This window comes from Sander vitreus, chromosome 11 (genome assembly GCF_031162955.1).
Source record: "Sander vitreus isolate 19-12246 chromosome 11, sanVit1, whole genome shotgun sequence".
NCBI classification, from domain to species: domain Eukaryota; kingdom Metazoa; phylum Chordata; class Actinopteri; order Perciformes; family Percidae; genus Sander; species Sander vitreus.
This window is the reverse complement of record NC_135865.1, coordinates 6,078,428-6,091,910: the sequence shown is the minus strand read 5'-3', so window position 1 is coordinate 6,091,910 and position 13,483 is coordinate 6,078,428. Positions and strand designations below refer to the sequence as shown.

Genomic DNA, 13,483 nt, shown 5'->3' with positions numbered 1-13,483 from the left:
GAAGGGATGAGAGACGTATTTGTCCAGATTCAGCAGTTACAATCAAGATGCTTAAGGCACTAAACAAACAGAAAAAAATGCTACTGAGTGGTCAACAGAAGCAGACAGTATTTGTTTTCTAGGTGCTACTTTGAAACAAGAAATATTCTTTTTTGGGGCTTTGATGGGCTGCTGTGTTTCTAAGTACTAAGCTAAGTACTAAGCTTGTATTGCAAGGCATTGCCTAGTATTTGTCAGGGTTTTTCCTGACTCAGAATGGGACTTTTTTTGGGGGGGGGGCTACGCAAGACAAGCATGATCAGTCCGCATACAGTAAAGGCAAAGAGTCTGTTACCTTTTTTGACAGAAATCTAAGCATGTGCCAGTTATTTCTTTTTTATTTAGCAATTTTTTTTATTGATTTTTCAATTAAACCATGTAGCATTTTCTACAGCACATATTGGACCAGATGTATACAAACCTAGTATGGCTGTGTTATACAGATACTAACCAATGTGAAAGATACCCCCCCACCCACCCAACCATCCCAGTTTGATGTGCCTGTTATTTCTGACAATTTGATAAACAAAATGCCTATTATGCTTGAGTAAATGAAACCCCCAATTAACAAAACTGCTTTAAAAAATAATATTATTTAAAAAATAATATTAATATTTAAAAACTATCATTAAAATCATCGGGAGAGTTCAACACAGCCTGACTCTGGACGTTAAAACGCCAGCTTAGCGCTCCTATTCAAGTTCCTCCTATTTATGTTCTGCTTGTTCAACGGCGGCTGTTGTGTTTTTTTTTTTTTTTTTTTTTCCCTCTCTCCTCTATTTCTATTATTTCGGCGCTGGTGATTTTCCTTTGGTGCTGGCTAAAACCTCTTTGGAGGGCGCCAAAAATTCCTCTACGCTGGAAAACCCCTGTTTGTGATTATCATTTTCTTCGCACCATTATGAAGTAGGCCTGAGGGCCGGCAAGGGGGCTCTGTGGTTAGCACTGTCTACAAAGGTGATCTCCCTGTGTTTGCCTGGGTTTCTATTTGTGTGCTTTGGCTTCCTCCCACACTAAAAGACAAAAGACAAGTTAAGCTTTAGGAATACTCCTACCCCTTTGCCTAAACAAGGCCCTGTGGAGCGTGGTGATTGAATGAAAGAAGACCATGACTAAGAGTTGGGGTACTGCATTTCTAATTAAATGTTGTGTCACACCACCCAGTGATGTGATTTATTGCTTCTCATGCTATGGCATTCCCCTTTTTATAGAATCGAAATTAACTGATAAAATCTGAATTAATGAATTATTTAATGACCTATCCACAACCAAACCGCATCAAATTGGGCTGCAGCATATGGGGAAGCAGGATGAAGAAAGGACATTTCAGCCAGTGTTTAACTGAGCATCACTGTGCAGTGTTTCTGCTGTTATCTTTGTTAAAGCTGAGTCCAGTCAGAAGGTGGCAGCACCGTCCTGCTTACTCGTACAAGCCAACTCCAGCCTGTTCTTAGATTACTTCCTCCTGGCCAAGAGGTCATGAGTCCAAAACATGGCTGCTTTCCAGAAGTGAGGGGCCAGAGAAATAGGAAAGGGGGAGCTGTCTTCAGACTGACTGTAGTTTTACAAATTGCTGCAGCCATATAGGTATTAACCATTAACTTCAGGAAACTTTCTTTCAAAAGTCTTTGCAAAGTTTCATGCTATGTTTGGTGGCATATTTATCTCACTTCACTTCTACGATACTAATATGCATTTTTACGGCCATGATAATATTGCTATATATCAATGGTCATTTTCTGCATCGTCAAGCCATTTTACTGTTCACTGAAGTCAGCACATCAACTTCAACTGGAATAACTACAGTAGTCTTTTCATCATTTTACATAAGGTGAATATATTCAGATGCAAACATGTTTAAAAATGGTTCTGACCTGACCAGCTTGGCCACCGTAAACCTGCCATACCATTTGCTCTGGAGGGACGCGAAGTGAGTTGTCAGTTTGTAACAGAATATCCGGTGTCAAAGTGGCGGAAAGTCGGCCGTGGGAGGCCTCATTCTTTCTGTGTCTGGATAGGAATAGAAGCAGTGCAGAGGCATGCCTAGCCTGAAAGCGTCCCAGATAAGCCTGCGTTCAACTAAGTAGGCTAAAAAATGCTGATGTGGCGAGAGGTCGTTGCTGCCCCTTTGGATATGCTGTAACCTCGTTATCAGTGTCTGAGCCTCTTGGGCAGAGAGGTGTGAGGAATGTTGCAGTACAGTTTGCTTCTTGCCCATTTCTGCTACCTAATTATACACGTGGGACTGATTTTTAAACTAAAAGCTTAATTAAAAATTAGGTGCAACTAAGGAATCTAGCTACAATCACATTAATGTGATTAATCATTAATGGAAAATACTATGTTTTAGTGAATGAGCTTACTTGCTAGAACTCAGCTGGCTGTGGTTGCTTCTTATTTAACTTGGCTAAACATTATATTGTGTGTGTGTGTGTATATATGTGTATATATATGTATATGTATGTGTGTGTGTGTGTGTGTATATATATATATATATATACACACAAATGACTGAAAAATATTCCTTTAAACTGCAAATCAGATGTGTCCTCCTCTTATTAAAAGTGCAACTGAAATTGTCATCTTAAATAACAAAATCAAGTAAAAAAATTAATAATTAGATAAAAAAAAAAATGTATTTTCAAATTAAACAACTAAGAAGAACACGTAGTACTGTCTGAATTCACATGATTCAAACAAATAATTATAAATAGATTACGTCCTAGGCCCTTTTTAAAAATTGCATCGCAATTCATTTCTTTATCTCAAACGGTTGTAGTCTTTAAACATGTATAGATTTTTAACCAATTCACAATGCATCGTTACATAAATAACTTTCTTCTATATGCTTCTATAAAACTTCATATCTAGGCCTAACTGTCATAGCTTTTCAGTGTTTCTAATTTGATGCATACCATTGTGTTGAGGAAATAGGTACCCCATGTCATGCTCCCACTTTATTTTTGCTACGCTAGTGACGGGACTCTAGGGACGGCAATGTTATTAGATTTGGTCCAGTCTGAAATATCGCAACATCTGTTGGATGGATTGCCATGAAATTTGGTACACACATGCATGTCCCCCTCAGGACTTTCTATCCCTTAACCTTTCCTGTTGCATGATCATCAGGACAGATATTTTCCCCCACATACTTTGGTTTCTGACCAAATATCTGCAATCTAATGACATTCCAATTAGCTTCCGCTGTACTTTTTGTATAGTGCTAATTAGCAAATGCCGACATGCTAAACAAAGTTGGTGAACATGGTCAACATTGCCTGCTAAATATCAGCATGCTAACATTGTGATTGTGAGCATTAGCATGCTGGCGTTAGCCTGTAGCTTGCACTGTGCACTGCATACTGTATAGACACAGTACAGCCTCACAGAGCCACTAGCATGGTTGTAGAGTCTTATGTTTCCACTGCATGGTACGACTCCGCTCCACTCAATTCGACTCACCCGTGTTTGGTTTTACATTAGCAAAAGTGGTGGATCGTACCTTGTACTTTTTTTGGTACCACCTTGGTGAGTTTCAAATCAGACCGTCTCTCACACCCCCCGCTGCTGAAAGACTCATTCACGCCTCATCCTCACCTACAAAGCCCTCCACCATCTGGCCCCCTCATACCTCACTGACCACCTCTCCCCCTACCAACCCTCACGGTCCCTCAGATCCACCTCAGCCCGTCTCCTCTGTATCCAAAAGTCCAACCGCCGCAGTTTTGGGGACAGAGTCTTCTCCAGGGCAGGCTCCCAGGCTCTGAAACTCCCTCCCCCAAGAGATCCGCACCTCTGAGTCCCTCACCATCTTCCAGTCCCGCCTCAAGACCCATCTCTTCACCACTGCCTATCCTTAGCCCCACGCCCCTTCCCTTTTCATCTGTGCCTGAATCTTGTTTTGTTTTGTTTGTCTTTATTATCTATACCTGCCCTGTAAAGCAACTTTGAGTTCGTGAACTAAGCCTCATACTAAAAGGTGGATTTAAAACTCTGCAATGTTTTTGAAGTAATTTTGCAATTTCACATGAGAATTAAAACAATTATCACTTTTTTTTATTACTTTGGAATTAATATACCTGCTACTAGTAAAGGCAAATGTTTAAAAAATCCCCACAAGCCATTTCCAACTGCCAGTCTCTCTCACCTCAGCAACAATAGGTAGGCCCATAACACAGGATTACTTTCCAAGATAAAGACAATGGGTGAATGTCAGGCAGGCCTAGTTGTCCCTGGTTTCTTATGGCTGATTCTTGTTTTTTTAATGTCCCCACAACAGAAAAATGATTTATTTCATGTGATAAAATGCAAGTGATGCACTCAACACCTACTCAAATGGAGGGTGTGCTACAATTCCTAACTGAAGATGTGAGTCAAAGTTTAAACAATCAGGCGACCTGGTGGCCTGGGGGTTTGAGACGCTAACCTGGTCAATTTAAAAAAAAAAAAAAAACACGGCTACACAATTTGAACTTCCACCTGAACTTGGCATCTATTTGACCACTTGAACATATTTCCCATTGAGCTCCCCTTTTTATTTGCAATTTCTCACATGGTTCTCATGCAAATGACTTGGCTTGTGGTTTGTACTTTGTGACCTCTCTAATTTTGGACCTTAACTCATTCTGTCAGGAGCCGGTGTCGCCTGTGCAGCCTGGGATTCAGTTGACATTTGCAATGTAGACATGATCAATAGAAAGATTTCGGAATTACATAATACTGCAGAGTTTACAGTGTCAGCTTTATAATGTAGTCATCATTATGAAGCATTTCTGTGCAGTGTAAACACACAGCATAGTAATTTCCTGCTGTGGATTGTAGGTGACACAAGGTTTTGTTTGTGACTGTTTATGGCCTGGTGGTAGTAAGCGGATATATATATATATATATATATATATATATATATATATATATATATATATATATATATATATATATATATATATATATATCGTCGTTAACCGCTGTCAGCAGCTGCTCTGGCAGGCTATTTTAAGCACTCTGATGTGTAATATCAGTAGTGGTAATGCACTGAGCAGCGTGATGTTTTCTAACACCACAAGCTTCACCTGCCCAGTCCCCTCACATGTTTGCACACAAACCTTTCATCCTGGGACCAAGAGAGCTATGTCCCAACAAGCATGCCCACGACATAACGACAGCTCTCCAGTGGCTTTGTCCACTTTCAGCCCCGGTTGAATGAAGTAGTCAACAGGCCAGCGACATAGTGAACACTTTAAAGTAGGTCAGACTTGTTCAGGGATGAAGCTCGGCCGAATAGAGTGGTTCATAAAGGTTTTTGTAAAGGCTGTTGAGAAAAACTGTAAAAAAAACAATTGCTTTGGCACAACCATCGAATGACTATTAAACTTTGTCAAACTATATGACCATTTATATGAACATTTGGTCAGTTGTTCACATGACTATCGTCATTTATAGTTGCTCTGGCACAAAATACATTGAGTAAGCCTTGCAGGTCAAAATAGTTTGCATTCATTTGCTATTGAATCATATTATTCTGAAATGCTATTATACACATGTTCATTGTGTAAATCCCTACATGCAAAAATACAGCAACCAACAATCACAATAACCTGTCATATATATATATATATATATATATATATATATATATATATATATATAGTATATATATATATATATATATATATATATATATATATATATATATATATATATATATATATATATATATATTAGATACATAATTGTTGTAAAAGTTTTCAGATGAATAGACTTAAGCTAGATGGGGAACAATACCGTTTTCTCACAATTTAGAGCAACCAAACGCAAACAGGTGACAGGTGAGGCTATCACAGCAGATAGTAGGGGGTGTGAGGGTGAATGCGTCATGCCAAATGTTTTTACCTCCTTGCACTGCAAGGGAGGATATCAGGTGTGATGTGGATAAAATGTTGTGGCCAGACAGAGAGGAGAGATTAAATGACCCTTGAGGTTGATACATTTGCTGCGTATTTTCTCTTTTCTTGTGCATATTGTACAACAGTTCCTGATAATTTTGCTGTTGTACAAGCTTCCTTTTGTGTTTGGCTGGTGTGTGCATACATTGAGCAAGTAAAGTGTGTGTGTGTGTGTGCCATGGCTGACATCAATACTATTCAGCTGCCTAAATATACAATGTTAGCAACTGGATAGTATTACTAAAGGGCAACTTTCACACTTTTAAGAGTACACTGTCATTTGACAAGATGTCTTTGCATTGTGACTGTCTAGTTGTAAGCAATGCTGAAGGAACCTTTTTGTTGTGATGGCAATGATTTATTCATTGATGGATTTATATACATTTGAAACGAGTTAATTATTTTGATTGAGTAATCACCTTTTGCAGGTCACATAGAGTGATGTGCTGAATGTACTACGTGGCGTGAGGATTGTACTTCGAGTTTTGACATTTGTAAGTTTGTTTCAGTAAATGTTCCCAATCGATTGAGGAAAAACTGTAAATTTAGAATTAGCTGTGGCATTTTCTTTTGTGTACTGTGTTAAGATAGTCGGTGAATTTGTGAATCACTCGTGTCGTTTTGTCCATATTTCACGTTTTTTACTCTGTATTTTCAGGTTTTTTGGTTTTATATTTCTGGGTTTGTGTTTTGTATTTACATTATCCAGCTCTTTCCTTAATTATTATCAGATTGTTAGAATCATTATATCATAATGCAGTGATGAAAATAGGCAGCATTGTTATGAATAATAGTGCTGCAGTGAACAGACTTCTTAAGTAAAAATATATCAGTTTTGTGTCAATCAGTAGAAAGTTAAGAACCTGCTAAATTGAGTGAAATTGAAACAATATAAAATCAATGCTTCTTTTTTTAATAATGCATTTCTGTTTTCAATATTCCCACATTAGAGAAAGTGTTTCGTTATCCGGACAGTCAGTATAACAACGTTTGTGCACAGACTCCATTTGTTGTCTGCTAAACAAGACCATTGCCCATCTGTGCTACTCTGCAATCATTACTTATTTAAACCCAAATCAAGATGACAGGTCCTTGATACTCTCTACTGAGGCAACAGATTTAATCCTGTGTGAGTTGCATCCTAATGACTTAGCTGACAGCTCTGACTGCTCATCACCACTCAGCTAAGTTTTCAGTTCTCTTGGAAACTCTCTCATCACTCTGACCCCAGTTGATCGGATGTTTGGTACCACTTGTGTGATGTTAAGGTAGATCAAATGAAAATGAAGTCATAAGACCTGTTGAGTGAGCACTGTGCTGGTGTTCACCGGGAAAAAAAATAGCCTTTTAAATGCTACATTGTTGGCCAGTAGCCAGTGGTCACATGGTAATTTGGCCTTGTGTGCTCTGATTAATTTGGCACGCAGGTAACAACACCAGTCTTAATTTTGTTTTAATGATAACTAAACTCCTGGCATTTGCTCACCCCTTTTTTGGAATAAGGAAATAACGGGTCTAACAGTAAATGAGTGCTGGATCTAATCGTGGATTTTGAAAGTAAGCATTTAAAGAATATTTGAAGTGTTACTTTGAGAACAGAATTTGGGGTGGTGTTTTGTTACCTTGTAGGGATTTATTTATTTTTTTAAATGGGAAATTTGTACTGTAGTAACTTGGAAAATGTTCATGGAAAAACAATCTTGATAAGATCGTGATCCTGCCTGAAATTCAGGCCATATTGCCCATCCCTAGTTCAATGTTAGTTCAGTGTTAGTCATTATGTTATTTATTTAAGCAACTTCTTGGTACTCAACCAACAAAACATACACTGGAAATGAAATTGATCCAGGATGTTTTCATCTGACTATTTTGGGTCTGAAATGTACATCTATACATGGTTATGCAATGTATTTTAACCTTTTGCTGCGCAGCTAAAATAACCATAGTAGAGCAATGCACAGAATGACAGAGCACAGTCGGGGTCCTGCTGACAGACCAGCCTGAGGGATGCACAGATCAGATATTCTGGATCAGCATTGCTTCTAATACTAACATCATAAAGTGGTTCCTGAACCCTGGCCAGATGTGACTGAAACCCTGTTTACACTTGGTTTTAAAATGCGTTTCGGTGATCGGAAGAGGACTGCTGACATATTGTTGATTACCCATGCGTCTCCACCTGACCAATTGTCTTTAGATTTCATTAATGCAAAATGATGACTGGTCATGCAACACTTCACTTCGCAACTCATTGTAAAATGGGCAAGTTATAGAGCATTGGCGTGCTGTCACCAAAACCACCACCCTGTCCTGCATTGATGATGTCGCATTAGCGTTTACACTACAAAAGCTATGTGGTCAAATGCGTCCCAGACCACCTCGGCAAGTGGTTTGAGTGATCGGATCACAATGCGTCTTGGTAGTCGTTCAAACCACGGGGGTAAGCTTCGCTTCAGAGCTCAAACCTCCTATGGCGCCATTTTGATGCTACAAAGCGATCACCCGACGTTAGCATTCCATTGACTGCTATTCATTTTGACATCACTTTGACAGCGAATAACTTTACATTTGAAGCGTTTAAAGACTTTATTTGTCCATAGTTTATTTCCAAAGAAACACGACAATGTATAAAGGCTCCATTACCTTGTACCTCACGTTATGGCTCCGTAGTAGACGTTTTTGTAAAAATAGGCTAACGATTGTGTCATAACCACGCAACTTTGTTACATAGTAGAGGAATTACCGTATAGTACAGGAGAAGCTCGCAGGCAGTTTCGACTTACATTAGCTGTTTACGTTTAATTACTAATGTTAACTAGTTAGCAATAATTAGCCTGTGTCCATGTTATCTCCTTACATATACCTAAGCTCTCCGTCTCTGCAAGATTGGGAATGATTGAGATTTCTCTTGGCACAGCTACCAGAAGACTTCCAACATTTACGTCGTCTCTCTCAGTTGGAGGCTGCACAGTAACGCTCAGCGCTCACCGGAAAAGTGCTTCTAATGGCCTTCACTGGTCTCCGTCCAGAGCAACAGGATCTGTTGGTCCATTCTTATATACTGTCTATGGTTCAAACTTGTGTTAGCGCTGTCCACTTCCGATCGCCCAAGATGCATTTTAAAACCAAGTGTGAACAGGGTCTAAACACAGTAGATACTATTTGAAGAAACTGTAGCAACATAATAAAACATAAAGAACAATACAGTAAACATGAATTAAATCCAAAGAGCGTGCTAATGAGTAGTTTGACTGATTCCACTTTGGTCATTGATGTTACACACTGAAGAATAATCCTAATCAGTTCCACTTAGCGAGGTTTATGGGTTGATATCAGCCTATTTCACACTATTTTCACACTTATTCAAGTATGGAACTCAGTACCAGGGAAGAATAAGTGGGATCTATGCTTCTCTGTCATGTTGATACCGTATGAGCATCATGCCTTATGTTTCCTCTCTGTCTCGCTCTGTTCCAGGTGCCAATGAAGTTTCCACCTCCAAGAAGCCTCGCCGCAGAGGCCTTCTCGACAGTCTCTTCTGCTGTTTATGTCGCAAAGAATCCGAGCCACCTCCACTAAAAAACAATTCCCCCCTCTTGGTAGAAGAAAATGGGACTCTGTCAAAAGTAAGTTCACCTCTTAACATCCCTTTCTCACTCTCTTGTGATATCAACTCTCTCTCCCCCTTATCGTCTTTGAGCAGCATGTGTTCAGCATGATTGACAGCTGTGTGAAACGTGTTTTAGTGGCTCAAAGCTTTTCATGTTTACAAGAGCACCTCTCCTGCTGGGAAGTAGTACAGCAGTGTTGAAAAATACTCCATGTTAAGACATCTATCAAGATGACTGGGCGTCATGGTTAGAAGGGCGGACATGGTGTAAATATTACAGAGACGTGTGACCTGAAGATCACGGCGTTGCAAAAATCTGCAAAAAAACAGCTACTGTAGATGTGCCACAAGCAAGGCACATTCCACTCTCATCAGAAGTGAATGAGGGCATATGGTCTTTCCTGGATTCATAAGGGTTGAATTTTAGAAACTAATAATTATCAATTAATTATTAAATACTGAATTAATAAATAGAGAATTCCTGTGTAAAGTTTGTTTTGAATTGGAAAAATGTGAATGATTAGGATCTTTACATACAGTATGCTAAAACAGTGCCTGATAGTCCATCAATGATTGACCGCTATCACGTTACCTAACATTTTTGGGCAATTGACAATACTTCCTGTGGAAAATATATTCTTGGAAAACAGCATGGTTTTGGCTGTTATGGTCTGAAGTGGTCAAGACGTTCTCAGGTGTCCGTTTCAGATGTATGCCTTAGTTCAGCCTTTTATAGAGATTTGATATTCCCGAAGTTATTTGTCACGTCTTTCCAAGGCCCTAAAATAAATTGCTTGGTGTCTGGCAAAGGGGTGGGTCGAGTCAAGTGCTAGGCTCAGTTTTGGTTGTGACAAACTGTCATATCAACGTGCATGCTGCTCCTGTTGCTGTTACTCTGTCTGGGGGCTGTGCTCGCAGTGACTCCCCCCCCCCCACACCTCACCAGTCATGTGACTATCCACTCTCAATGGACCCTCAAGTTACCTGCCAGTCATTTGGACTTGGACTCTGCCTAATCCGGAACCAAAGCATGGAGTAAAAACTTTGAACAAACTAAATCCAGATTAAGAAATCATTTCCTGATGTATTTGGAAAACTCTGAGCAAGGTAAAGTCTCCGGGGAAGGGCAGCTGTCTACTGAGGCCATGCTTGCTGAACAATGCCAGGTTCCCAAATTAACAGAAGCGGCCAATTTAACCAGCCCTTCAAAGGGAAGTGCTGAACTTGGCATACAGGTCCTTGTGGAATATACTGAGCAGACTGTTGTCAGCAAAGAAATGGACCCTTCTATCCTTTGTGTGGAACACTGCAACATGAACAGAGAGGAGACGGAACCCTGCACATATTGCAATGGACACTCTGAGAGCTTTGAGCAATGCTCAGAAAGCGACGGATTTTTTGAATCCGACCAGATTGCTGATGAGTGTGAGACTTCGGGGTTAAGCCAACTATTTGACGAATGTGCTCAACACTGTGAGTGTTTTAAACCTTGCAAGTCCTCTGAGCACTGTGCTAATCATAGCTTAGCTTCCGAATGTAGCCCTTGCTGTGAACACTGTGCAGAACACCTCCAATTATTTCAGCAATGCAAGCCCTCTGAACAACAGTTTGAGTCTTCTGACTTTGAGCCAGATACATTGGCAGTGAACCGTGATGGTTTTGGGCAGTGTGAAATGTCTGATTTCATACCTGAATGCACAGACCACCTCGACTTTCTTCAACATTACGAGCCTTCTGATCAGCAGTGTGAGTGCTTTGAACCAGACACATCAACAGAGGACTCTAAGCAATGTGAAATGACTGGTTTCACACCTAATGTCTCTGACTCAGTGGACATACTGGATTGTGGCACGGAACTTTTTGAGTATGATGAATGCACCGATGATGATGATGATGATGATGAAAAGAGCCGTCAACCTGAACAAGAAGATGAGCAAACTGAAGCCGAGCCTATTGACGAAGAGTCCTGCACGTTATCAGAGGATGTCAATTCCTCACATTTCGACACACCTGTTCATGTTTATTTCGATGACCGTGAAGATGTTCACTTTGCAAGTGAATGCTGTGAGACATACCAGCTCACTGAGGAAAACTCTCCACATGACACTACATTGAACATGTCCACGGATCACTGTGAAATGTGTGAAACGGATTACTCTGAAACGAGCCAAGAGTACGATCAACAATGTGCTACTTCGAAGCAGTGTTTTGATAAGACCTCAGAGTTTGGAATTGAAGAAGACTGTTCCTCTGATTGCTCTTCTATTGAAACCAAATCCTTTAAGACTTGTCCTGATGGCAGCATTCCTTCAGACCTCTGCTCTGATTCATCTGGGGAATCCCAAAAAAACGCTCAAGAATATTCAAGTGATGAGCATACGCACTGGGAATCTTTTGAAGAAGATGACGAAATGGAGCAAAGCAATATTAACGGCAGTAATGAGGATCAAAAGATAACGCCTACTGTTGATGGTGTTATTGAGGATTACTTTGATCTATTTGACAGAGCTGACTATTGCGGAAACACGTTTGCACAAAAGCAACGTTACATCTCCTGCTTCGACGGGGGAGATATCCATGACCGCCTGCATCTTGAGGAAGTCCAAGCTGAGGCACAAAAACATGCCAAAAATGTATACAAATTTAAAGAAATCAAAAAAACAATTGATGTCCAGGAAACTGATACATGTTTGGATGCTCTTGAAGAGGCATGTGAAGATACTTATGAGGAAGATGCAAGTCAGAGAGGTGATGCCTCTACTGGCTCTTGTGAGTCAGAGGAACAAGCTGAAGACTGGATTGAAGAATCCGGATCAAGTTTATCAGGGGATGAAGTTGAAGATGAGGAATCAGAAGTCTATGCCCTTTATGCAGAGAATTTTGAGGAAGATGAGGACACTGCGCTTGACGGCTGTGTTCCTGAAATCTACAATGAAGAAGAAGCTGAGGTCTGCCTGTCCTTTGGTAATAAGGAGAGTATGAGTGCGCCATGTGCAGATGACATCTCTGTTGAAGGTGATGCTTATGAAGATGAAATCTTTGTTGCTGAGAAATTTGAATCGCTTTGTGACAATGCCTCTGCCTTTGGACATTTACAGACAACTGTCATTGTTACTGAGCCAGAAGACAAAGTATTTATGGCATGTTCAGAAATGGAGCCATATTGGTCACTTGTAGATCACGAGGAAACTGAAGAGATGTATGAGCCAGGTGTTGAGGAATACTATGTACATCAGATAAAAAGCATTCAGTCGTCTGATAAACAAGCCCTGAATGGATTTATTATGGAAGGAAGATCATACGATCAGATGATTAACGGGGATGCTTCAAGGAATGAAAGAGAAGATGCTCTTTTATCCCTGAAAGCAGTCCGATTTGAAATAACTGAAGTTATTGAACTTAGTGAGAATTTTGCCAACTGCTCTGTTGTGGAAAAAACAACCAACAAACAAACTCCGGAATCAGAAGGGGACTGTGGATTAGGTGAAAAGGCAAGAGAAATAAAACCTACTTTAGATGTTATTCACAGTGTTGTCACACAACTTACAAAAAATGAGGGAAGGACTGAGGAAAACAAGGCCTCCGAAAGAACGGATTCAGACGAGGACGAGTGGAGTGACGAGATATCCTCTGGGCCTTGTGAATGCGAGTACTGCATTCCACCAATAGAGGAGGTATAATACGTCTTTGCACCTTAACTGTGAAGTGTTGGAGTAGATAAAATTGAGTTTTCAGAACTGTAGGAGAAACCATAAATTATGCCAGAATCAAGGCAAATCTGTCATCAATGCTGTTGGTCTATTTTTAAATCATTAAGACTGTACCAGCAACTGTGGAATAAGTTACAAGAGCTCTAAGCTTAGCAGACTGTGTGGTATGTGTGTCAAACTAC

General features: G+C 40.1%; 1 protein-coding gene across 1 annotated transcript in view; it reads left to right on the top strand.

Annotated features, from left to right (window-relative positions):
* LOC144526048 (carboxy-terminal domain RNA polymerase II polypeptide A small phosphatase 1-like) overlaps positions 1–13,483 on the top strand; it is a 29,411-nt gene that overhangs the window by 2,907 nt on the left and 13,021 nt on the right. Inside the window, exon 2 of the mRNA XM_078263220.1 lies at positions 9,459–9,607. Coding sequence (XP_078119346.1) covers positions 9,459–9,607 — 149 coding nt within the window. The remainder of the gene's footprint in view (positions 1–9,458; positions 9,608–13,483) is intronic.